Genomic DNA, 27,962 nt, shown 5'->3' on the forward strand with positions numbered 1-27,962 from the left:
ACATACTCATGTAATTCAGATTTAAATATTTTGAATGTCAAATAAATTTATTTATCAATTTGTAAGTCTGCTCTTGAAAAAAGCACATGAGAATACTAATAAATAAATAATAAACAAAAGAACATTCCTTAAGAAAAATATATTCGAACGAATAATTTGTCATATTTACATTTTTGTTTTGTACAAATAATACATATAAGCTATAAATATCATAATAATTGAATATTTGAACATGTTCTCGTTAAATGCGCTGTTGTTGTTGATGTCGTTCAATTTATATCCCGAAACACATCCAACGGGCAACGGCGCTGTTAGACCAGGCATTTTCACATTCTTATCGTCGACGAGTCGTCCTTTCATCGAGAACTTGGAAGTCTCATAAACGTACACTTTCACCAGCTTTCCCATCAACTTCTCCTGTTTGGGTACGAGAACTTGCTCGTAGTGTATGTTGTGAGCGACAAAGTACTTCCTGTCGTGCGACACGTCTGTGACGAGCACCTCCTGCACTTCCCCCATCTTATCAGTATACGGAAAGTAGGAATTGAACAATTCCGTTAACCGTTTCGTCCGTTCCTTCACTTGCTGGGCGGGGATGCGTTCCATTTTAGCGGCCGGAGTACCAGGCCTAGGATAAAATTGATTTATGAACAGACTGGGGAATTTATATTTGTCGCATAGTGAGATTGTCTCTTCGAAATCTTTCGGAGTTTCAGTCGGGAAGCCGCAGATTATATCGGTCGCTATTGTCATTCCGGGTACTCTGCAAAGTTAATCGATATATATATTACGCTCGCAGTGTAATAGAATTTGTCATGCCTCGGCGAATACAAACCTTTCTTGTAAATAGTTGACCACTTGTTCAAATTCTGATCTGGAGTATTCTCTTTTCATATCGGATAAAACTTGATCACTGCCGGATTGTACGGGAACGTGAAGAAATCTGTTGAAGAAAATTATATATATATTACATGCATACAGCGTTGAAAATTGTGATGAAAAATAATGGGTGCTACTTTAGTATGTGGTCTACCTTCACATATCTACTTAATAATGCGATCTACCTTCACGTTTTTAGTTTAATATGTTGTCTCACTGTCTCAGTTCTCACGTGTGAAAGTGAGACTGAATAATAACCCAACCCTAACAACCTAATCTTAAATGAATAGGGCCAACTCTAAGGGCCGGGCCGCACCGCTCAACTCGCGAACAACTTGGTTGAGGACGACCAGACCAATGCATACAGGTAGATGGGACATGCCACACTCGTCAACTTGTTTGTCGCACACAATTCCATACATTTTTTCGTGTCGCGCAACAAGTCGGCCGACAAAGTTGCACGGTGCGGCCCGACCCTAACTTAATCTAACCTAACCTGACCCTTAACCGTTTGCCCGCGACCGTCTTCTATGGAAGCTTTACGCGACAAGTCTGTAGCACAGCTGTCTTCCATAGAATATATGAACTTTGCACGGGATTTTGAGCCTTATATGCGCCTATTTCAACTGTTTTAAGGTTCAAAATTGGTTGAATATATTACTGAGAGTTGAATGCCATCTATTCAATTTGCTTAAAATGAATATATACCAGTCAAAATTAGTTTTTTGTGGAACCATACTGAAACTTCATTTATGTGACGTCACGTCTGTTGAACAATAGCGACGATACGTCTCAATTGTATGAAGAATGATTATTTGACAATGAAGCCAAAACTACGAGATATATTATGTATTTTATTGTTTAAAATAATACTTTGTGTTAATTAACATATCGGGTTACTTTGAATAAATATTAAAATCTGTATTTAAGGTCGAAAACTCGATTGCCAAATTCGCGAAAAAGGTGCCGCGTACAGGGCTTGTTTGGTATATTTATTGCCGCGGGCAAAGGGTTAAATATTTAAATAGGCGTTGGCTGCTAAGATATGTTTTTTTGTAAAAACATTGATTAGATAAAACTTATCTTAGCAGCCTACACCTATTTATTTAAGGGTCAGGTTAGGTTAAGTTAAGTTAGGGTTGGCCCTATTCATTTAAGATTAGGTTGTTAGGGTCGGTATTTTCTTCGCTGCTTATATTATAATTATAATTATAATAAACAGGTCGTTGCTACGACACAAATAAAAAAAAAATAGTCGACTGCGATTCAAAGGTAGACCGCATACCAAAGTAGCACCGAGTGATGCATACTTGTAAACTTTGGGATGTTGAAATATCAAAGCCATTTGTTCCAAGTGTTCCAAAATGTACGGAGGATTTGTCATGCCTAATCTCAGTCGACAACCGTCTGGTATTACTTCGACTAACTTCCAAAGCAATTCCGGTAAAGAACTACCAATATCTCTACCATAAGTTCCTGTTACCATTAAAAAATACAATTATTATATTATTTCGTACATTCTACCTACCATTCTATTGTATGTGTGAAACGCGTATATACCGGTATCTTCACTAGTCAGCCATATTTCACAAACTCCTTCTTCGAACGATTGCTGAGCCCTTTCTACGATTTCTTCAGGAGGATAACTACCGAGCTCGCCTCTTGCGTGTTTTGTTTTGCAGTACGTGCACTGGTTAAGGCATCCAGTATTGATCGCGATTATTTCAACCAGAGGATTTTTCCTCACCTTCGGCAAAAGCAATGACGCACCACCAGACTTTTTACCGTCGGTAGTTTTCTTCTGACCAAACAGACGCACTGTATGTCCTGAAACAATATTTTATTTCATAGAACATGAACAATGGCCTCTATCTTCATGGCCCACGGCTACATATTAATATAATTTTTCCTTCTAACTTGTAAATTGAAACTAATTTTTCATAATATGCTGGTTAATATAAAATAAAATACAATAAATAAAACCGAAATTTTGTCAGACGAAAAAGCGAAAGCAACTTGATATGAGGCTTGTAAAAAATAGTCGATTTAAAGTCGCAAGATACGAACCTTTAAGAGTTTCTTCGACGACCTCAACAATCCTATCAATCTGCTGCACTCCGACGATACTCAATCCTTTTAAATACTCCGCACGAGGCATACCTTGTGGTACACATCCAGCTACTACAACATGGCGACCATTATTTCGACCCAATTCTATCTCATTTCTAAAAAAAACAAAAACTATTATACACACACACAGCGTAATACTATCATATGTACAATTATAATTAAAAAGTAAATAAAACCTAAAATGATCTTCTGCGGGGTTTTTTACAGTGCATGAATTCAACAACCAAAGATCTGCATTCCATTTTTCTTCAGTCAGTTTATAGCCGTACGCGGCTAGTTGACCTGCCATGTATTCAGAATCGGAACTGTTATGTGCACAGCCCCATGTTTTAACGTATATAATTTGTGTGCCTAGATGATAAAAATAGCATTGAAAACAAGAAATCGTATGCCTGTTATTATCAAGTGCGCAATTTATTACCCGGTATGACACTTTCGAGTACGCATTTTTGGCGACTGGTGTCACTTTCGTTGGCTTTGGATTTCTTTGGTCGCAAAGTGATGGCTTTTCTGTGGCTGTATCTTTCTTTTGGTGCTATGTCTTGAGAACTTATCAGGTCTTCAATGTCATCAATAATCTCACTGCAAGCTCCGGACATTTCTTTGTGAAATATTTGACGCGTATCTTAACCTACAAACGTCAAACACAATCACATGGATTGGTGTACAGGTTAGTCAACAGCAGGATTCATAATGTCACGTCAGAACATACGGGGTAAAATAAATAAAATTTGCAATGAATTTAGCCGTCATCCCACTAAATATACTGTTAATGTTTATAAAATGAATTTAAACATTTCTTAAATATCAAATTGTTAAAATGAAAGCAAAATTAAAAATGAAAAAAAGGGAAATCCTCGTAATTGTACTCTACCAGGCCCGATCGTAGAGTTGACAAATTGTGCTATCATATGGTAAATTGAGTCCATTATACTAATTACCATAGGCAGGGCCGCCAAGAGGAATTCCGGGCCCTGGAAAAATAGTTCCATACCCTATAACAAACAAAATACAAATCTTATAGATATATTTTTAATTGGTCTCCCCCACGGGCCCGAAAGTGAAACGCCTGAAAACGCAAATATCGGAAGGCAAAGATCGAAAATCGAAAGATAAAAAAATGGCTTTCTCCCCCCGTCGTACATACTCACTTAATTTGCGCGAGCAGGATACAACAAGAACAAGAGGCACAGTCTTTTCCTCCCGTATTCTGCGCGCGCACATTAAACAAGACTGTATGACAAAAAGAGAGATAATTTCACCGCATGCCACTGATATGTATATTATATATACATAGTACCGTTTACCATGCACCTTTTTTTATCTTTCGATTTTCGATCTTTGCCTTCCGATATTTGCGTTTTCGGGCGTTTCACTTTCGGTCCCGTGAGGGAGACCGATTTTTAATATGCGTAAACTCTATCAGAGCTATTAGAAAAATGGTTCGGTGATTACATCCCGAATTTGAATCGCTAACAGGATAACCGCCGCTACGAAAATTGCTCGCGCGATCTCCTGTCGCACAGGAAAATTGCCGTACAGAAAATGGCCCAAATAGTGCCCAAATCTCGTAATAAAAAAGCATTTGCTGACCATTTGATATTTTCAGGTGCCAGATGTTCCGCGATGGAGATTTTAGTGACGTGTGCGAGATCGCTCTGTGCGGAATAATCACCGAACCCTCAAATTCATACCTGCAATGTGGGCTGTCAAACTAATCGTTAGTGACTCCGTAAGCAATCGCGTATCAAGTGATGGTAAACAAATGTAATTGTCACATTTTCTAACTACCCAACTTTATTTAGCGTTACAAGAAATAACAATAATTACATCCACAACGTAAACATTAAATTCGTAAGAACAACAAAGTAGCATATTTACATAGATGAAATATTAATATACCATACCAAATGGAATGGTGAACGTTTCTGAAACCCAAAATAGTTATAATTTATAAGAGTCGCCTGAGAAGTTGTTTATAATCGATTTCTCAATATAATTTTAATACATTTCACAGATTGTTTGTTCAGGCCCTTTTCAATTAATAGGGTTGTTAGTCGTGGCAGTATTTCACTTTACTTGCATTTGTTTTAACAGTATTTGGCTCGGGATGAAAATAAATAAACGGGATATGTACTTGTATGAACATATACAATTGCCGAATTTATACCTACAGTCAAGATAAACCTTTTTACAAAGACCCCTATCGCCAATTTTGTTCGTACAATCGCGATCAAACTCATTCAAATAAGTTTGCATGTTTGTTCAGGGTAGTATAGAATATATTATATCTCACTTTAAACCCAACATATTATGTGTCGATGGATTCATTATGGACCCAGAGAGAAAACCGTATTAATTAATAGGGAATCGTTCATTTGTTAGTTTTTATATTATACTAGTGTTGTGCCCGATGAAATATCATCGCATTGGTTATGGCATCTTAAGCTATTAATTTAAAAAATGCTAATTATTTAAGCTATTAATTAAAAATTAAAAGAAATGTGACGGCCCTGTGTTCGATCCACAAGCGGTCGTATTTTTTTCAAATACCTTTTAAATATATTTAATTTAATATTTATATTTAATTGTTTAATATGAAAAAAATGGTGAAACTACCTACCTATATATAAACAATATAAAACACCAGTAGAAAAAGTAATTAATTAAATAAATTTTCGATAGGTGGCGCTAAATGCTCAAAGATTTATTGTAAGTGAGGAAACATTGGTAGCAAACAGTTACATATAGAAGTTTTTTTTTATCTGTTATTATTAAAGCCCGGACCCTGAGGGGGCTGTATATTGTTCAAATGTTGTAAATGCATTGTTAAAGGTTTGCCGAACCTTTTTTACAAAGGATTTACAACAATTGAACAATAAACAGCACGCTTCCGGTCCTACCTCTAGTTATTATGTTCGTATTATATTGTACGTTTTGTTGGCAGCGTTTTTACATATGTCGAATCGAAACGACTATTATAGTAAGGCGAGCGTTATCTCACACATACACATACGCAGACACACACACATAATAGCGCTATTATATATATATATGACTAGTGTTGTACCCGATTAAGTATCATCGCATGGGTTGTGGCATATTAAGCTATTAATTTAAAAGACAATTAAAAGAAATGTGTCGCTACTGTGTTCGATCCGCAAGCGGTCCTATTTTTTTCAAATACCTTTTAAACATATTTATATTTAATTATTCAATATGAAAAAAAAATGATAAAAACTACCTACCTACCTACATATAAACAATATAAAACATGAAAAGAAAAATTAATGAATTAATTAAATAAACTTTCAATAGATGGCGCTAAATGCTCAGAGACTTTCCTAGAGGAAACATTGGCAGCAAACAGTATAAATAGAAGTTTTTTCTTTCGTTATTATATTCGTACGTTTTGTTAGCAGTGTTTTAGCTGTGACCTACATACATACATATGTATGTCGAATGGAAACAACTATTATAGTACGGCGAGCGTTATCTTACACAGACAAGCAGACACACACAGAATAGAGCTATTATATATATGATGATACGTATATGTATGCATATTTTTAGCTATTAAAATTGCTAATTAATTAATTGTTTTCTATTTATAAATATGCACTTATATTATATAATGAATTTTTCAACGTAATTTTAATATCTCAATATAAACGTATTGTCTTTAAAAACATATTATATGTAGATCAAAAATTCCAAACATGAATACTGGTATTTTCAGCTAAAATGAAAAAAAGGTGCCGAGCCACTGGCGATGCACCCAAGTAGGAGCAGCTGTGACTGTTTTGTTATCCTCAGATTTTAGTTCAGTTTATCTATTTCTTTGGGCAACTCCAGTACTGGCTTTCGTTGCTTACACAAAACACAACAAATACGAAGTGTTTACATACATCGAAATCTGTTGATCTGTGACATAAACCCCGAGTGAAAAGATCGTGAATTAATTTCTTGTGAATGTGCGAATAAACAAATTCATAATAAATTATAGTACCATATCGAAAGCATCGATTTCTCTTTTCGGCATATAAATAATCGGTACGTATTTCTAATTTTTATTTATTTAAATCGATAATTGAATTTTTACAATAATATCCTTACGTTTGTACGGTTTTCAGCAACGTAAATTTTAGGGCTAGTTTTTATGTTAAATCCCCCTCCAAATAATCAAACTGCTGGTTTTTTCAAAATTCCTCCCCTTTCCATACTGCTATTTTTTATATAAAAAATATATTTTCCTTAAATACGATACGTCATGATTCTTGTTCGATTCATTCTTATTCGTCGAATACTACACCTATGTAAGTACTTGAAAAGTGTATAATACACATTTCTTGCAAACTTACCATTCGTATCATTCGTTTTATCATTGAACAAACTTATGATAAGTGTTTTTTAAGTGTTTGATAAATTACGTGCTAAGTTATTTATTGTTCGTCTTTGTCTGGTTCTAAATGTACGTTTTTTTATCATCATATGTATGTTTATATAATATCGCTATTCTGTGTGTATGTGTGTATGTGTGCAATAACGCTCGCCGTACTATAAAAGTCGTTTCGATTTGACATATGTACGTCACAGCTTAAACACTGCCAACAAAACGTACGAATATAATACGAACATAATAATAGATCAACAAAAAACTTCTACCTACATATACATATACTGTTTGCTACCAATGTTTCTTCTAAGTCAACAAGTCTCTGAGCATTTAGCGCCATTTATTGAAAATTTATATTGGTATTTTAAATTGTTTATATGTAGGTATGTAGGAAGTTTTTTAAGTGAAATTGACATTGAAAAGGGGTTAATTTGAAATGAAAAGGGGTTAATTTGAAATGAAAAGGGGTTAATTTGAAATGAAAAGGGGTTAATTTGAAATGAAAAAAGTTGAATTCGAAATGAAAAACGGTCAATTTGAAATGAAAAAGATGTAATTTTAAATGAAAAAGGGTCAACTTGGAATGAAAAACCTGTATAATATCGCTAGTCTGTCTATGTGTATTTAAGATATCGATCGCCGTACTTAAATAGTCGTTTCGATTCGACATCGGGGGATTAATTTTTAATAAAAAAGTGTCAATTTGAAATGAAAAAGGGTGAATTTGATATGAAAACCGGTCAATTTGAAATGAAAAAGGGTTAATTTGGAATGAAAACGGTCAATTTGAAATGAAAAAGGGTCAATTTGGAATAAAAAACCTGTATAATATCGCTATTCTGTCGGTGTGTCTATGTATGTATCTGAGATAACGCTCGCCGTACTATAATAGTCGTTTCGATTCGACATACATATGTACGTCACAGCTAAACCACTGCCAACAAAATATACCAATATAATTACGAAAGAAAAAACTTCTACATATACTGTTTGCTACCAAAGTTTCCTCTGGGTTAATAGACGGCGCTAAGTCTCCTATCAATTAGTGCCATGTATTGAAAATTTATTTGATTAATTAATATTTCTATTGGTGTTTTATATTGTTTATATATAGGTAAGTAGATAGGTATTTTTACCATTTTTTTCGTATTTAACAATTAAATATAAATATAAAATTAAATATATTTAAAAGGCATTTGAAAAAAATACGACCGCGTGCGGATCGAACACAGGACCGAGCATTCCTTTTAATTTATAGCTTAATATGCCATAACCCGTGCGATAATATTTCATCGGGCACAACACTAGTATACATATATGTACCTACCATAGATGTAGAATTCTATATCTATGGTACCTACATTTTTTTATACACAGATGTAACTGCATAATACAACAAATATGGTAAGCAACTAAATAGATGCACGGAGGGGAGAGTTTTGTTATGATAATAAACCACAAATGCTTAATTTGCATAATAATTTTATAGCATACGTATGCCTAGTGATAGAAGCATATACTAAACAATTACTTTTTGAATTTTACATGATTAATTTCAATAACGAAAAAAAAGTAAAACACTTTTAAAATTTTACACTTGAAATGTTTCGAGTTTGAGACATGGGACAGCGAAAATTTTGCCGCATAAATAATATTTTAGATTGTAAACTCCCGAGACGCGGAAGCATCGAATGCCAGATACATATTTTATGGCATTCGTACATATACAATTTACATATAAAAGTTATAATTTTTAAAAATCAACATTCTCCATGTTTCATTGCTATTCTGATCATAGGGGAAACGATAGGGTGGCCCGTGTAACTTTTTTGCCGATCGGATATTGTAAACATTTACCCTTGCAATAAATTTTGCAACACATCATTCATGTCCTTTCCTTTGTCCCCTTTTAGGATGTGTTGCATAGAATTCGGGGATATTAAGCTTCAGCTGTTAAAACTCTATTTGCAGTAGGCAAGTTATGCGATCAAAAAATGTTACAAAATACACCGGGAGTAGAAATGTAACGTTACAAAATCATTTGCGTAGTTTACTTTTTAAATCACTTGAAATTGAAAATGAAGAATCAGTTCTTATCAACGATGAACATTTGGCAATTCCAATAACCCCAAGATTTAAACAATTCCAGTGATAAATGACGAACGATTCATATTCTATGTACGATGTGCAATTGAATGTCGTGACAATTGAGTTGCTTTATATTTAGTGTCGTTCTAGCAGGCGTGGTCACTTAAGCCACATTTAGACTTACGAGTGCCACATTGCCACATTTTCTTTTTTTTATGTTTTAGGACGAGCGAGAGTGATGACAACGAACGTCTCCCATAACCCAATTCAACCCTCGTCGTCAATTAAACCCAATGAAAGTGTGAGCCATGCAATTAAGTGCTCCTCGTTCGTCTTTTCGTCACACATATGTGACTATTCCATGCACACACATGTATCATCGCTAAGGATCAATTTAAATTAGAATAAATAACTCTTATGAATTCTCATGAATCATTCGATTTCTTCAATTTACTCGTTTGAATCTATTCAAGTGATGAGTCGTCGTTTGAAGATTTATAAAGTCCATTACACTGTTCGACTCGAAAAATGGTTCAGAGACGAGATATGACTTTTATTATAGATCTATGACCAGTGAACACGAATCTGGTAAAAAAATGTTGATTGGCTCGAAATTCGGAAATATACATATGTGTTTTTTAAATCGCGCAATTTTTGTATATCTTGGTGTTGTTCGGTCGTTGTCTCAAAATCTGTCAATTTCTTGTCCAAAATTAAAATTGGAATCTAAAGTCGAGTATTTTATCTTTCATTTGTAGTACTTTTCAGCTTTCAAATCTCTCTAAGTAATCGTCCAGTTCAAATTAAAAGTCAAAAGTATGTATTTTCACTTAGGATTTTTTCCCACTGTTAATACTATTTTATATTGAAACATGTTTATTGGGTTAGTATTCTGGCGATACTATTTTTTGTTTTCTTTTAAAAGGGTTAATTAGAAGTGTGCTGAATTTTAAATTGACCAGATTCATGTTCACTGGGCATAGATCTATAAGAAAAGTCATATCTCGTCTCTGAACCAAATAAAAGAGGTTTGTAAAAAAAATCATCATTTGTCGAATAGTGTAATTTGATTTAGAATGGTGATGGAAGTCCAAATTTGAAACCTTGAAAAGATTACATCACCAAGTATGTATGTATGTACATCTAATATAAAATTTCGAAAGAGACTTTGTATGTATTTAAGTTTTGGTTCGTAGAATCCGTGACGTCAAATTTAATGAATAAATTTAAATTAAATAAAACTATTCAAATATATTTAATAAAATGTTTACTATTAGATTAGCCATGTTTAAGCGGTTTATATTACAAATACCGAGCGAAGCCGGGTAAAACCACATATGATATATTTCAACGCGAAAAAAATATAAATAATGGTCATACGTATGTACATTCGATTTTTTATTGCGACATTTGGCTTCGAATGTTTTTATGCGCTTTGAAAAAGAGCCGACAAAATTTATCCGAATTAGTGAATTTGGATGTAAAGTAGTCGAAACCGAAATTAACATAAACATTATGGAAGCAATAATAACTTAGTTTATCTTATAGGTAATGAACTCCATTGACCCGTTAAAGTTAAACTTCCTCCACTATAATAATAATAATATGAGATGTGTCATTAGAATGCTCGTTTTTGCATAATTATAATATCGTATGATTTATTCAACGTATGTACATATGTATGTATATACGTCTTATTTTTATTCAAATTCCGAAGAAAAGTTTATTTCGATTGTTTTGCCTGAACACTTTTTAAATTTTTAAGCATTATTTTGTATAAAATTTGTTCAATTGTTTTAAAGTCATAGCGACACAAAATGAATTTGGCCATAATACAGGAACATGACAAACATACAGGAATGTATATTAAAAATATGTTTTTGAAACTTTTGGAAAAATATAATATACGATATTATAAAAAAATTAAAATATAACGGAAAAACAAGAGTAAATACACCCATACTTGTAAAAATTTACTTCTAGAATATAAAACAAACTACTAGATTCGTTCTAAACTGTTGTCGCACTTTTGTTCCTAAAAGCAGGGCCCGATGAAAAGTTGGTAAGCCTAGAGAAAGTTAATTAAGTATGAATAAAAAAAAATGTATTTTGTCTGCGTTTTAACTACATCAGAATCCACCCTCTATTCCGCAGTGCACCAGCGGCAAGCTGCACACGCTAGGATATATTCTCCTTTGACATTTTAATTATATATATGATCACAATAAATTGTAGCGAAAAGCTATGTATACCAGAATCCGGCGCCTGCGCCCCCGGCACCTGCGCCCTATACGATCCCGGCGCCCTCGCCCCCGGAGTATTCGGTGCCCCCCGGGGCTGGGGGCGAATTTATTTGAATCGAAAAGAAAATATATCGTCATAGAAACTTACCTGTTTACAAAGTTCCCAACGACAGGTACATATAAATATATATACATACCAAGTATTTTTCGAAATTATATAGTTTGTGGCTATTTGCAGGTACTATATCTGCGAAAGGCCCAAAGCCTTCTGCGCATGCGCGTTGATTAATCCGATTATAATTTCTTACATTTAATGTATGCTAGACTTGTTTAATCAATCATTCATTATACATGAGGCAAATAAATATCGCACGTTATAATAATAGATTTATATCATTTAGCTAGTTCACGGCTTGTACTTGTATGTGGGTATTATACGTTGTATATGATAATAATTTTCTAACAATTTATTAATATTAACTAATTCGGATTATATTTTTTACTCTACGTCACTTTACGAGTTCGAACTAAATTTTAAGAGGTTTAAAACAAAATTTTAACAGTAAACACGTTGACAGAGACAGTTCACGCGCATGCGCAGAAGGCTTTGCGCCTGTCGCAGAAATAGTACCTGCAAATAGCCACAATATATTAGATTTATTTATTTGAAGTTTGGACCATTGTGGCATTACAGGAATTCCTAATGCGCCACAATGGTATTAACAATAACCACAATCAACCGATCGATTATGTTGTGTTGAATGAAAAAAATCTTATCGGCAAAAAGTTGTTGGACTCTGAAAAGCCGCTGAGTCGGTCAAATTGCTACCAACTGGGCAGATAAATCTTTAAGAGTATGCCCACCTTAAGACACATTACAAAGTCCACTATATAGTAGAAGTTTAAAACGCAAATATCACCCGAACATTCATCTCCAATGCGTAAAAAGGCAACGTTCAAAATATGATCGTTTAATTTGACAATTAAAACCAGCGGTAGCCTTTGTTCAACCATTTCAGCACTAGGATAAACACACTACGCATAGAATTCAATGTCCCATTATAATTTTTATCGCCTCCATTGTTGTACTATTTTAATGTCGATTTAAGACCCGCATCGATAACACCAATTTTAACCCCTCTATATGTATATCTTCGACTGATTTTGCGTACCTCGCAGCAATGAGTAAAAATATCGTCGCAGCGAGATATTTACATACATATGATATGATGTGTGTGAATCCCAACGGATAGATTTACTGTACACGAATAAAATCACTTTCAGATGTTTTAAAACGGATATGTAAACACGTGGTTGCACTCACTTGTGTAATCGTGCGTGTCGAGAATGCATTTTCAAATCACGTTCTAATTAGTTTAGTCGTTGGATATTAAATATGATTGAGAACCTATGCAGAATTTAGTGCAACACTACTACTGCGCTTATAAAAGAAACCTTTGTACCAGTCCAGATTGAGTGAACATATCTCCATATACAGAATGAATGCAGAATACAAATTAAAAAACTTTTACCCTATAACGTTTAATTTTATTTTACATACATACATAGCCAGCAGTGTGGCTTAAGAGGGCTGGACAGCAGCGCCTTGTCCATACAAACGTACTATACTTCTCCCTTCCTCAATTATGGCACTAGAGAAATTATTTTTTAATATGCTATGGATATCCACCATTGGGGTGCATCTATCGTTTTATTTTTTTGATTAATTATTTTTTATAGGAGCTAGGAGCCACCAAACATTTATAAAATCGCCTCTTTTTTACACCCACGAAACGAGTCCGTTAACGGTCGATTTAAAAAAAATACGCCGATAGATGCACAGAAAGTATTTTTCTCATACCGATGATGAAATTTTTTTAAAAATTGGTCCAGTTTTGGAGGAGAAAATAGGAGAATACGAAACCTCGATTTTGTCATTTTAAAATACGTTTTATCTAGTCGAAGCGCAACTGTCGCATTCACTCAATATATATATTGATATATATATATTGTCGCATTCACTCAATATATATATTGATATATATTGTCGCATTCACTCAATATATATATCGAAGAAAGGAACGGTAACAAAATTAAGGTTTCGGGTGTACAGCCCTCTTAATGGTAGTGTGTATTTTTAGCACCAAGTTCGATCCGCCATACTGCTGGTTAGATTTGGGGGGTATGTGTGACTCCAAATCGATCGTTTCTTATCAGAGTTTGCCAGTTTTAACTGATCATTGTTGAAACGGTTCCTCAAAATTGGCAAAAGATCATCTTTACTGTTGTCACAAATCTTCTCTATTTATTGTGTGTATAATTTGTACTAAATCTAAATCCATAGATGTCTCAATGGATTAATGCTGTAATTGATTAATTTATTCATTGTTATTTCGTGTTTTTCAGCTTCTGGAAATACAGTGATTTATGTAATAATTAATATGCTGCATTGTTTATAATTAATTGTCCAGGAAGGCGCATTGAAGGTATATATCTATGTAAAAATAAAATAAAATATATATGCCAGGAAAGCCTAACAGGTAAACCCCAATGCGCCTTCCTGTCCAATTACATACAAATATCGATATACAACTTTATAATAATTTTAAAAAAGCATCATCTGCTAAAAAATAGACATCTATTGATCAATTTTTGAAAAACATACATTTTCTTTAATATAAATCGTTAAACTTCATGATTTCAAATTTTCGATATATTTATGAACAAATTTGCAGCATTTTTGTACGAACCAGCGAAATTCGAGATGCCAAAAACTCGAAAATTGCGAGAAATGAGTAAAGGTTGCCAATTTATAGGAACCCTTTCAATGACAATCAGATAAATTGTCAAACTCTGATAGGAAACGATCGACCTAGAGTCTGGCCAGCAGCAACCAGTGGGACTCGAACCTGTGACCACTCTGCTCGAAAGCATAATATGCTAGATTTAAAGTCGCAAGATTCGTACCTTCGACGACTTCAACAATCCTATCAATCTGCTGCACTCCGTCGATGCTCAATCCTTTTAATTTTTTTCGGCACGAAAAGGCACGTTCGAAAGCATATATGCTAACCACTAGTCCACGCTGCTGGTTTAATGTAATGTAATTTTTAATGTTTTTTTTTTTTGTAATTGTAACCTTTCGAGTTCAATAAAAAATACTTGATAAGGTGACCACACACAAAGTACACGTGAAGCTGAAATATTTTATAATTGGAACGAATGTGAAAAAAAGTAATTATTGAAGTTTGATCAGCTTTATTTAGATAATAGAATAAAACGTAACGTTACGATGTTTTATTGACAGGTTGTTTTAAAATTTTGTAATGATGATGAATAGAGACCGACATACATACATATTTATTTCAAATGGTGTTACTCAACTTACATAATTCATATTTGAGATATTGACAGAATCTAGACAGGACAAGATAGGAACTTAAACCTTAACCGAAATTCCTAGTCACTGATTCACTATTACCAACTTAATGATCATATATACAGGTTTTTCATTCCAAATTTACCCTTTTTATTGATTTAAAATTGACCCTTTTTATTGATTTAAAATTGACCCTTTTTATTGATTTTAAATTGACCCTTTTTCACTTCAAATTAATTTTTCATTTCATTTAAAAAAAGGGTCAATTTGAAATGAAAAAATGTCAATTTGAAATTAAAACCGGTCAATTTGAAATGAAAAATGGTCAATTTGAAATGAAAACGGTCAATTTTAAATGAAAACCGGTCAATTTTAAATGAAAAATGGTCAATTTTAAATGAAAACGGTCAATTTTAAATGAAAAAGGGTTAATTTGGAATGAAAAACCTGTATAATATCGCTATTCTGTCGGTGTGTCTACGTATCTGAGATAACGCTCGCCGTACTATAATAGTCGTTTCGATTCGACATACATATGTACTATAGCATACATATGTAGCTATACCACTGCCAACAAAATGTACGAATATAATATACTAAAGAAAAATACTTCTATATATACTGTTTGCTACCATTGTCTCCTCTAGGCTAATAGTCTGAACACTTAGCACTAAAGGGCGGATAGGGAGCGTGCTTTTTCAAGGAATCAGGGCGTTTTGGGTCTATTCACAAAGCTAGAGTGCAAAAAAAAAAGGTTTGGCGAACCTTTAACAGAGCACCGCGAACAATTAACAATGAACGGCACGCTTCCGGTCCGCTCACTACTTAGCACCATCTATTGAAAATTTATTTAATTAATTAATTTTACTATTGGTGTCTTATATTAGTAGGTAGTTTTTACCATTTTTTTCATATTTTTACCATTTTTAATAAATTGAAATAAAGGTATTTGAACAAAACCGACCGACACATTTCTTTACATTTTTTTTTATTTAATAACTTAATATGCCAACACTCATGCGACGATATTCCATCGGGCACAACACTAGTTACAATATAATTTTAATTTTTAATTCGTTCCATTTGTAAAGGCCCACCCCCACCCCCACCCCCACTCCCCCCTTGGAATAAAAATGACCACGATTCGTAATACATACATTTAAATGAAATAATCACTAGTAAAATAACCAGAGCGAATTTAGCATACGGTGAATCAGTTTGGAGACCGCTGAAACAAGCAATGACAACAAGCGTGTCTTAACTTGGAACAATCGTCAATTGTGCTCGACAGGAGACTGGTGCACTCGCAGATGCAACAGTCTTGGCAGAACACTAATAAAACGCGCATTAATTCACACTCTGGGTCTCAGTCCTGTACTATCTGCGGTTCACTTTAACCAGCACTTAAAACATCTTACATATACAAACTAACACCAGCATTTTTATTATATTTCTAGAACGAGCATCCATCCCTTGAGAGATGACTTAGTAGCGGTTGAAGATGGAAGGAGCAGGCAATGTTACATTTACCATCACCTATCCAAGATCAGCCACTCTTGCCGCTTTCACATGTGCAATCATCTTCATCATATTTGGAGTTATTGGTTTGTATACATACATTCTAGCTATTTCAAGTGGATGTTTCTATGAATCGAGTGCTTTGAGTGGATTTAGTGTACAGATTGTGCAGTTGAGTGATGATCACTATAAAAAGTTTTCGTGTATTATTGAGCTATTCCTGTTTTGAATGCATGTAAGGCAAATCTGACGTGGTCAGTATGCTTAAGCATTTTATCGCATACATATGTTCAGTGTTGTGTTTTTTATGCAGGTAATTTGATAACGGCTCTTGCCCTTTTGAGATGTCCCAAATTGAGAGGTCATGCTACCACCACGTTCGTTCTCTCTTTATGCGTTTCGGATCTTTTATTTTGCTCCATTAACCTGCCACTGACCGCTTCGAGATATCTCTACCAAAGGTGGATACTCGGAGATGTCCTCTGCCAATTGTTTCCGGTGATATTTTACGGAAACGTAGCCGTCTCTCTACTGTCGATGGTGGCCATTACTTTAAATAGGTCAGTGTGACAATTAAACCCATCTCTAATCATCATCTTTAATTTATGTATGTACTTAAACGACTGTGATCATTTCAGATACGTTCTAATTGCATACTACGACTTGTACGGAAGACTTTACTCAAAGAGAAACATTTACATTCAACTAACATTCATATGGATTTTTGCATTTGGATTAATGGTTTGTTTTTTTTTTTTCATCAGCTAACATTGACTCAAACTCAATTAAAAAAACATTGAATAAATATGAGGTTTCATAATATAATTTGAGACAAATTGTACATTGCATAATTTTGGGCGAGTCAACGTTAGCTGGTCAGCATTATTTATTGTATAACATTATTTGCCTTTATTTGCATGATTGAAATTTAAAAAAATATTACAAAGCCCGCTTTAAAGGTTAAAAATTTGACTCTTAAAACCCGTAACATGAGCCCCCCCCCCCCTCAAATTACAGTCTCAGAGACCCTTTCTTCGGAGACCGAGGTGGTTGTCCAGCAATATTGCTATAAGCATTGATGTATAATACACTAGATGGGCCCAGACGTGTTATTTTGGTCGGAGATCTTGTCTTCACTAACTGAGGGGTGCGGGGGGTTTAACTACCGGGGAAGTTGGGTTTTTTTTCCCTACGACGCAGCGGTACCTACCTACCTACTAAGAGAAACTGTGCATGCGCCATGTATTTTGCATGCGCCAAAAGGGAGACAAGTATAACACGTGAGGGCGGATCTAGTATATTCTAGATCTATGGCTATAAGTTAAAAAATTATCATCAACAATGGGAAGGGGAATGTGGGCTAAAAATGGGAGCCATGTGAGCCTACGACAGCACTTTAGTTCACTTCTAATCGATAGCAGTGTAACGGGGGCGAAATCATTTTCTTTTTATTTTAGTTAAGTTTTTAGTTTATCTTTAATTTATATCAGGAAGGCCTAACAGATAACCTCAATGCGCCTTCCTGGCCAGAAACAATTTACATTTGATACAAATATTATTAGTATTATAAAAAGTACATAAGTAAATATCAATTAATTTATGAGACATAAATGGTCAAATTTGTAAATTTATAGCATTTTATAAAATTCAGCGAAATTCGAGATTGCTGAAAACGCGAGATTCCGCGAGAAAATGGTTAAGGTTGCCAATTTGTTGGAACCGCTTTAATGAAAATCAGATAAATTGGCAAACTCTGATAGGAAACGATCGACCTGGAGTCATAAATCTGAGGTCTGGCCAGTAGAAATCAATGGGATTTGAATCCTTGACCACTCTGTTCAAAGCATTATATGCTGACCACTAATCTATTCAGCTGGTTGAATAACAAATGACAAGTAAATCAAGAACGACTTTATTTACGGGTTGTGAAGAAGTAATGTTATAACTAGAGATCGGTAGTGGCGTTTCCCAAGAAACAGGGTTAACTATTGCCAGTTACTATTGTCCTACAAAGCTAGAGAACAAAAAAAAGGTTGACGAAAGTGAATCCATTTTTTTTTCGTTCGGTCCCATTTTTTGTCCGGAAAATAGAAACCGGCCGCCATCCCTTAGCTATAACCGAGTGCAAGTTTTGCCAGCAAGCAGAATGTCAGCACCCACAGTAAATAGTCTAGATATTGTAACGTCGAAATTAGGTGGCGCTCGTCAACCACTGGTTTACTAGTGTTGATCACGTTCGCGCCAAAAAGGCCTTAGGGCCGGGCCGCACCGCTCAACTCGCGAACAACTTGGTTGAGGGCGACCAGACCAATGCATGCAGGTAGATGGGACATGCCACACCGTCAACTTGTTTGTCGCACACATTTCCATACATTTTTTCGTGTCGCGCGACTAGTCGGCCGACAAAGTTGCACGGTGCGGCCCGGCCCTTAGCATATAAACGAGCTGTATACAACGGCCAATAAGGTCTCTCGACCCATCGACCAATGATCTCCCTGTGCGGAAAGTAACCGATGGATATAAATACTAGGCGGTTTTGGATCATTCTTCATTCGGAGTTGGATCGTCGTCGGAACAGCGATAAACTATTTCCACCGCTACTACTGCCTCTTTCACTCGGAAACCTCTCTACACGTCCACGCCTCAATTTAATCATTTTATTTTTAAGCTTATGATTGAAGTGGCCAATTATTATGATTTATTCCTATAGTATGGTTCATTTAGTCAACAATTACCACTAAAACGCAAGAATATTTTATTTTAACTGATTTAACCATGAAAATTATCAAATGAAATATTAACTAAAAATACAATAATGTATTTTTAAACATTGTTTATCAGGTTCCTCCTCTATTTGGAATTTGGGGACAATTGGGACTAGATGAAGAAACTTTTTCCTGCACAATACTTAAAAAGGACGAGTTTTCTCCAAAGAAGTTTTTATTTCTCGTAGCATTTGTATTGCCATGTCTTGTAATCACCATTTCGTACTCTTGCATTTATTGGAAAGTGAGAGGATCCAAGCGCAGACTGGAAGCACACAGGTAAACATTTTCAGCAACAATCATTAAATAATTATGAATTGACTAATAAAATATTTCATTTCTATCTAGCGAATTGAGCGTGAAAGACACGGGGGTGTCATCAAGAGAAAGAGACGACTCTAGATTGACAACTCTGATGCTCAGCATATTCCTATGTTTCGTCATATGCTTTTTGCCTCTGATGATGACAAACGTGATAGATGACGACATCAGCTTTCCCACTTTTCACGTCGTAGCATCGATTTTAGCGTGGGCCTCAAGTGTTATAAACCCTTTCATATATGCTGCTACGAATAGACAATATCGTTCTGCCTACAAAAAACTGTTCAAATCGTGCCGCAAGAAACCGATCACAAGGAGGACAACGATTGGAAGCAAAACTTTCTGTCAGCCGACATCTAATCATTCGGGAAATTCGCACAACGACAAAAGAATGCCTGTAAAGCTTAACAGTAACACTTGAGAAACGATCAGATGAGACACAATCCCTCCAATATTCCTTTACGTGCCCTAAATGAACACTTAATTTAACTTAATGTATTGGATCCTTTCGAATTAACTTATTATAAATACAATTTGGTTAGTGTTAATTTTAGGTACGGCGATTATATAACTTTTATAGTTTGTAAACTTTTGAAAGACTGATGTAATTTTAAATGTTTTTTTTACCTCTTAGAATATAATGATAATTTTTATATATACATATTAGACGTATATAGGTATAATATACATTGTTAATACAAAATTAGTTGTATAATAAGATTGTAATAAAACTATAAAACTAATAATATGTTTTTGAATATGATTCACTAATTGTACCTGGAAACCTTTACGCGCGGAAATGGCTCCCGCGTTGGGATGCACAGGGCATCCTCCAGGAGCACGATCTAAAGGGAATCCATGGACTGACCTGGAATGTGTCGTAGGGGTTCTCCTGGTTCTATGCTACTCGTCGAATCGCAGCCAGCTGTATGAGCTGGCGGGATAAAAGCTGGAGACCAGGCTGTGGTGAAGTTCTTCCTCTACGTAGACGGCTTTTGGCTGTTCGGTTAACAGTTGCGTACAAAGAGGGTAAGAACTCCAGGAACTTTACAGCTACTACTGGGCTCGACCGCACGTGGGTTCCTCAGCTCGATTCTCAGGATGATAATGGAACATGAGAGAGCCCTCGACTGCAGCCGCTGGAAGTCCGATGAGAAGAGTGTCTCGGACGGGAGATCGGAGCTCAACCGTCTCTGGAGGTCGGCCAGTTAGCAGGATGCCAACCTAACCATTGGCATTGCTGCCAACTAAAGGGATGAAAGACGTAGTGTTACACAGTTTAATTTACGAAGGCGTCATCTAAAAAAAAACAGTTTATTTTCTGACTAATGGTAAGAATACACTAAAAATTGCGGCACAGGACACTACATGAACTCCAACGGCGAAAGGCGTATCTTCATGTCATTACTAGTTCGTTTGATATTATTATTTCGACAAGTTCTTTCTACATTTCTTCAAATATGGAAATCATAGTTATCGATCACTGTTAAAACATCACTTAAAAAAAATCAAAATATAAAAAAAAACAAGTGCCCGTGCCTCTCTTTCCCTTTATATACTACGTCAAGTAATTAGAACAATACTAAACAATTAAACTTTATTATTTTAGAGAAATATTGGTATAAGTTTCTTAAAATCACTTCGAGCTTCGATATTACATCTCAAACAAATTTAATCTTCTGTTACGTACAGGTGGGATCATGATCCAAATGAAAGGCCAAGATCACTTCACAGCATTTATTCACTCCAGAATATCTGATCTACCTTATAAAGGACAAGTTGAACAGTATAACTTCTCCGATCCGTTAGTGTCTCTATTGTCTATGCATTTAAAAGTCCACTCTGGCGTATATATGTATTGTTTACGTACGAATTTATCCAGGTCTGTGAGAACTCCAGCGTATCATTTGTTCTGGCAATTACTGATACCCGTTAGCTTAATCCAGAGTATCTATTGTCTACGCATGAAACCTTTTAGGTCCTGGCGTCCTCTCCCATGTTCCCACGCCACATTTTCCAGTTCCAACTTCAAACATTAAAATCGACTTAAATCACTATCAAAAACATCTGGTAATAAAATTCAATCCTCCGGCAGATTGACAAAAATTAAGTGCGCGGGAAGATGTGTTGACCGGTATTCCGGACTATGGAAACTCGGTTGAATTTTTAAGATAAGCCTTTATTATTGTACAGTATACAAGTTTAATACAAGTACATATAGTATATCCGCGGAGAAGTGCGCTAGTTGCCCACTTTAGTGGAAGGGCTGGCTGAATTGACATCTGAGTCTGCTGCTCTGGATTATATACTCGTTAAATGATGTCATCCCTCTTTCGGGAGCTCGAGGTTATCCTTTGTCTCCGGATGACAAGATCATACTTCTGGAAGTTTCCACGGATATGGAAGTCAGGTCGATGTGCAGCTGTGCCTCAAGATTGTTCGGTGTAAGATCGAGTGATGAAATCATCCTTCTGGAAGCTTCTACGGGCTCGCGATCGTAATTATAAAGTAAGTCGAATTGGGTCGTTGTCCCTGAGTAGCGAAGATAATTCCAGACGAGGTTAGCTCTGCACGTTTGTACAGGAGCGCGACGATGCCATCGGATGATATGTGTATTACCGTGAAATTTTTGTGTATGTGTATTACCGTGATTTTGATTCGGAATAACACAAGTTGTGCAATATTCCTACAAAGATATAAATAAATTAGCATACATTAGCCAAAAAGATAAATCACATAGATCCATCAGCGATTCCTTCTTTTCAAACGGAGTGTTTTCATTTTGGAATAGTCTTCCCAAAAACGTACATAGTAAATTCAGAAAAAAAATTTAAAAACAAACTAGACGTCTTTCTTAAATTTAAAGGATTTTTGTCATTTCTTCTTTTTCAAAAATTCTTCTTTTCCAATGCCTTTTCTTTATCTTTGTTTTCTTTTAGTTATTATGTTTTACCTTTCCAGATTTTTTATTTTGTATTTTATCTTATTTTTGTTTTTATTTTATTATTTGTATAAGTCAAACCCCGTGGGTCTATCGGCTTTGCCCCCTTCTCCATGTATTTTAAATAAATAAATAAATACATGCAAACACTTGATAATCAGCTGTTTTTTTTGTTTATCGATTAAATACCAGTATCATCCTTTGGTTTGTAATATCGTTAAGTAACAGTATCTAAAAAAATCCAACAGCCTCATACTAGAAAAACAAGTATTACTTTATTTATTACAAGTATTACAAGCTGGCAGCACCGACAATGTGACAGTACTATCATATGTCAAATTGTCAGATTCGCTGGTGGTGACAGATGCCGGTTTGTGATGGAATGTCGTTTGTGCTTGAGATGTATGGGATCCCCAGATGTACCCATTTGGGGGTCTCCAGAATCAATCGTGATGCGCATTCAGACCTGTTGTCAGCTCCGGGTTAGTCTAAATACTCCATAACACCAAATATAACATACGTATTGAAGATCGATGTAAACAAACCCACTTGAAAAGAACACCTCCAATTGGTGGATCATTTCATTTACAAGGCTTTTGTATGTTTCACTTCTTTCTCTCTTTGACTTATGTTCTAGGAAAGAGACGAATGGTATTGAAATATACACTTCAAGTATTGAATGTATCGATATGGATATTTGTGAAGAGTATGTTGTTGAATGATGTTTCAGGTGGAGAAAAACGACGGGCTTCCAGACGGTATATGTGCACCGTGCGGGTCTAATTTGGAGTATTTCAGTCGGTTCAAGAGCACTTGTGCCGAGAACGACAAGATTTTGAGGAGTAGGACGATCGAAAGTGTACATATTAAAATGGAGATGGAAGATGTCTCCGTAGATGATAAAAGTTGGATGAGTAAACTAGACGATAGCTGTAATGTTAAGGATGCCAAGGAAATTAGGCAACCGTCACACTTTGTCGAAATGAAGCCGTTCGAGGAAAGATATATTGCCGAAGCCGTCAGGCGAGATTGTGAACCGAATGCTTTTGCAATGTCTCAAAACTCCAATCGGGAAGATTCGACTAAAAATAACGTAATACAGGTTTTTATTTACAAAGTGACCTTTTTTCATTTCAAATTGACTCCTTTTCAATGTTAATTTGAAATGAAAACATATAAACAATATAAAACACCAATAGAAAAATTAATTAAATAATTAATTAAAAACTAAAATTGGTAAAAACTACCTACCTACATATAAACAATATAAAACAACAATAGAAAAATTAATTAATTAAATAGAGACTTAGCGCCATCTATTAGCCTAAAGGAAACGTTGGTATCAAACAGTATATATAGAAGTTTTTTCTTTCGTAATTATATTCGTACATTTTGTTGGCAGTGGTTTAGCTGTGACGTACATATATATGTATGTCAAATCGAAACGACTATTATAGTATAAACAGACAGAATAGCGATATTATACAGGTTTTTCATTCCAAATTGACCCTTTTTTATTTCAAATTAAACCTTTTTCATATCAAATTGACCCATTTTCAATGTCAATTTGAAATTGAAAAGGCAGGGGCGTCATTTCAGCTTTTTCAATGGCGGGGAAAAAATTTTAACCAGTAAGGAATGACTTTCTAGGGGGAGGGGTATATATTAAAACAATGAGTGTATATGAATTTTAACTATCTAATAATTTTTTTATTGATATATTTTTATCAATAAAATTAATATTAAAATAACTTTGCGGGACAAGTCTGTAGCGCGGCTGTCTTCCATAGAATTTCTGAACTTTGCACGGAATTTTAAGCCTTATATGCGGCTATTTCAACTGTTTTAAGGTTCAAAATTGGTTGAATATATTACTGAGAGTTGAATACCATCTATTCAATTTGCTTAAAATGAATACCAGTCAAAATTAGTTTTTTGTGGAACCACACTGAAACCTCGTTTATGTGACGTCACGTCTGTTGAACAATGGCGAAGATACGTCTCAATTGTATGAAGAATGATTATTTGACAATTAAGCCAAAACTACGAGATATATTATGTATTTTATTGTTTAAAATAATACTTTATGTATTAATTTACATATCTGGTTACTTGAGTAAATATTAAAATCTGTATTTAAGGTTGAAAACTCGATTGCCAAATTCGCGAAAAAGGTGCCGCGCCGCGTACAGGGTTTGTTCGCTATATTTATTGCCGGGGGCAAAGGGTTAAGAGATTTGGTTTGTTGGTTTAGTATTTTAATTCATTATAATACATTATGAAAGTATGTATATGAATTTCAACTATGTATTTCTTTTAATCATCTTTTTAATTATATATAAAAATATATAAACATCAATAAAATTAATAGTAAAATAATTTTTAAAAATCTATTAAGAGATTTGGTTTTTTGGTTTAGTATTTTTTTAGAAAAAGGTTTAATTTAACGTCTTGAACTCTGAAAGCCACTATAGTGGCTTCGGATATTCGGCTGCCAGCTCGGAAAGCCAGTATAGTGGCTTTGTTAAGCGGCTACTTTGGAGCTTTATTTTTAATATTCATTGGCAAATTTTTGAAGGTTTTATTTTACAATAGTGTACTTAAAGGATACGAGATGCTAGAAAATGTATAAATAGGATAATTACAGTAAAGGGCTAGCGTCTATATTGTTTCTAAGAATATTTGCATTCTTTACCTGCTTCTACATTTGAGTGCGCCATTTTATTTGGGCAGTCGGTATCGATACATTGTGCTCTAAGAAGCTATTTTCGGTGGGGTGACCATAATTTTACATAATGATAAAAACTTGAAATATATTTTGCACCATGAATCAATTTAATAAAAGTTCTACGGAATATACATATGATGTGATAATGACGTGCTCGGTAATATTAGTGCATATGGTGAAATAATAAATACAAGTGTTGGCAACATTGAAATTTCAGTTTTTAAACTGTTAGTTAAAATCACATTTTCTATTCGTTACTTACTAGAAAACTTCCAACACCTAGAAGACTTCCAAAATGATTGTGATAGTGATGATAACTATTTTGTATTTGATAATGTAGAAAATTTTGATAGTGGAAGTGACATTCAACCCCAACCAAGTAAAAAAAGCGCTATGTTGATACCGTTGAGCGATAGTGAAGATGATATCAGAGATACAAACAGTGATAATTGGTCGATTTTAAGTAATCATATTTTCAACCAAAAAAAAAATATTTTTCGGTTGAAAATATGTTTTTTAGGAGTGTCTTCAAAAGAGATCGTTTTTACAAATATTTCGGATATTACAACTCAAAAATAATAATGTAGAACACAATGGCTTTTTGAATCATTTAGATGCTAAATGCAGACAATTAATTATACCGTGCAGAGACATAGTGGTCGATGAGTCCGTCGTGAACTTCAAAGGCAAGATTTGTTTGAAAAGTGTAAAAAAATAGTGATCAAAAACACCATGTATCTGTTAAATCTAATCTTTTCGTCTTTGCCCGCCTTCTGGGATGATCCAGCTTTTTTTTTCGATGTGTCTTACAAGTAGGTAACGAATAGAAAATATGATTTTAACTAATGGTTTAAAAACTAACCAATAGACACTTTATGAGGGTGGGTACGCATTAAAATACAATGAGTAAACAGACAATAGCTTTGCATCCTTGGACCCAAACTGCCTAACGAACTATAGGGTAGGTATGAAAACATTTCTATAGGCATATTTTAAAAGTTTCTAGTAATAAAACTCATTTATTATACAAAACTGCTGTCATAAATAATACAAGAAATGTAAAACTCATCATTTAGTTCGATTTGGTAATTATGATGGTTTGAAATAATTGAATTTAGTGACTATATTCGAAAAATGCTATCCCAATTCAACATCATGTTATTATGGTCACAATTGAAGACGAACAGATAGTCCCAAAATAACTGAGCATAAATTTTAGTTATTATCTAAAAAAAAAATTGCGTATTTTTTGTTAAAATGAATTCACCAATTTGATCTTCGACATAATTTAATAATATGAACAAATAAAATTAAAAAAAAAAATCATATAATTTTTTCCATCCTAGAGTAGACTAGTGGTGAAGAGAAATTTCAATAAGAGTGCAAAGTGTTAAAATGAAAAAGGGTCAATTTGAAATGAAAAAAGTTTAATTTGAAATGAAAAAGGTTCAATTTGAAATGAAAAAGGTTTGATTTTAAATTAAAAAGAGTCAATTTGAAGTGAAAAGGGGTCAATTTGGAATGAAAAACCTATATTTGTATATACATTGATCAGCTACTAAAAATATGATCATTTTGTAAATATGGTATTGAATACCAACAATACAGATCGATATTTACATTTTCTTTTCAGGAAGCATCAGAACTGAACTCGGACAGCTTGAGACCTGGTCAATGTGATGTGAAAAGGGTTTACATGTGTGACGTATGTTCTAAAGTGTTCATCAAAAGGTCCTGTTTCCGGAATCATTTAAAAGTTCACCTTTTGAACAGGTACAAATGCGACGAGTGCGGCAAAAGCTACAATTGGAAAAACGATCTCAAGTATCACAAATTAATACACAGCGGAGAAAAGCCGCACGTGTGTGAAGTGTGCGGCAAAAAGTACACAATCAAATCCAACCTAACAAAACACATGGTGATTCACTCGGGAGAAAAACAACACAAATGCATACTGTGCGACAAGACATTCTTCCACAAGAACACTTTGAACGTTCATTTGTCGCGACACTCCGAGGAGAAGTCTCACAAATGCGAAATGTGCCCTAAGACTTTCTTCGCCAGAACGAACCTGCTGAAACACATGAAAATACACACGGCGGAAAAGCGACACAAGTGCGAACTCTGTCCGAAGGCCTTTCACGGCAAACAAGACCTGCTCAACCACATCAACACTCACACCGGAATCAAACCGCACAAGTGCGAAATATGCTCGAAGACGTTCCACATCAGACAAGACGTCATCAACCACATGAACAGTCACGCCGGTATCAAACCGCACAAGTGCGAGATTTGTCTGAAAGACTTCACATACAAATCCAGCTTGAGGAAACACGTGAAGACTCTCCACGCCGAGGAAAAAATATACACATGCAAAGTATGTTCAGAGACGTTCACATCTGAGAGTCTTCGGAACGTGCACATGAAAGTGCACACCGGTGAAAAGCCGTTCAACTGCGACGTCTGCTCCAAAGGCTACACCCTCAAGAGTTCCCTGGCCGAGCACATGACGATACACACCGGATTACGAAACCACGAGTGCGAGATATGCTTCAAGTCGTTCTTTCGAAAATG

At 34.8% G+C, this 27,962-nt stretch overlaps 3 protein-coding genes across 14 annotated transcripts in view; 2 read left to right on the top strand and 1 right to left on the bottom strand.

The window, feature by feature from the left end:
* ATPsynD (ATP synthase, subunit D) overlaps nucleotides 1–27,962 on the top strand; it is a 121,045-nt gene that overhangs the window by 89,150 nt on the left and 3,933 nt on the right. The window lies entirely within an intron of this gene.
* LOC143913994 (threonylcarbamoyladenosine tRNA methylthiotransferase) lies at nucleotides 33–27,928 on the bottom strand. 10 transcript variants are annotated; one of them, XM_077434057.1, is made up of 11 exons: nucleotides 27,292–27,485; nucleotides 27,009–27,188; nucleotides 20,588–20,966; nucleotides 3,951–4,004; nucleotides 3,431–3,640; nucleotides 3,186–3,360; nucleotides 2,947–3,104; nucleotides 2,440–2,706; nucleotides 2,190–2,355; nucleotides 836–943; nucleotides 33–763 (listed from the first exon to the last, which is right to left on the bottom strand). In XM_077434057.1, the coding sequence occupies exons 5-11, from the start codon at nucleotides 3,606–3,608 to the stop codon at nucleotides 166–168; spliced, it is 1,650 nt and encodes a 549-aa protein (XP_077290183.1). In that variant the 5' UTR covers nucleotides 3,609–3,640; nucleotides 3,951–4,004; nucleotides 20,588–20,966; nucleotides 27,009–27,188; nucleotides 27,292–27,485; the 3' UTR covers nucleotides 33–165. The 10 variants fall into 10 exon arrangements, with proteins under 10 accessions (XP_077290183.1, XP_077290185.1, XP_077290189.1 ...); XM_077434059.1 differs by lacking the exon at nucleotides 20,588–20,966 and having other exon boundaries at nucleotides 27,292–27,926; XM_077434063.1 differs by lacking the exons at nucleotides 20,588–20,966; nucleotides 27,292–27,485 and adding an exon at nucleotides 27,703–27,853.
* On the top strand, nucleotides 6,831–20,461 carry Tre1 (Trapped in endoderm 1). 3 transcript variants are annotated; one of them, XM_077434074.1, is made up of 6 exons: nucleotides 6,831–7,062; nucleotides 16,573–16,719; nucleotides 16,947–17,193; nucleotides 17,272–17,374; nucleotides 19,475–19,677; nucleotides 19,747–20,461. In XM_077434074.1, exons 2-6 carry the CDS (start codon nucleotides 16,617–16,619, stop codon nucleotides 20,138–20,140), a joined length of 1,050 nt encoding a protein of 349 aa, XP_077290200.1. In that variant the 5' UTR covers nucleotides 6,831–7,062; nucleotides 16,573–16,616; the 3' UTR covers nucleotides 20,141–20,461. The 3 variants fall into 3 exon arrangements, with proteins under 3 accessions (XP_077290200.1, XP_077290199.1, XP_077290201.1); XM_077434073.1 differs by lacking the exon at nucleotides 6,831–7,062 and adding an exon at nucleotides 16,290–16,489; XM_077434075.1 differs by lacking the exon at nucleotides 6,831–7,062 and adding an exon at nucleotides 16,383–16,478 and having other exon boundaries at nucleotides 19,747–20,460.

The sequence above is a fragment of the Arctopsyche grandis genome, chromosome 7 (genome assembly GCF_051622035.1).
Source record: "Arctopsyche grandis isolate Sample6627 chromosome 7, ASM5162203v2, whole genome shotgun sequence".
In the NCBI taxonomy this organism is placed as follows: Eukaryota; Metazoa; Arthropoda; class Insecta; order Trichoptera; family Hydropsychidae; genus Arctopsyche; species Arctopsyche grandis.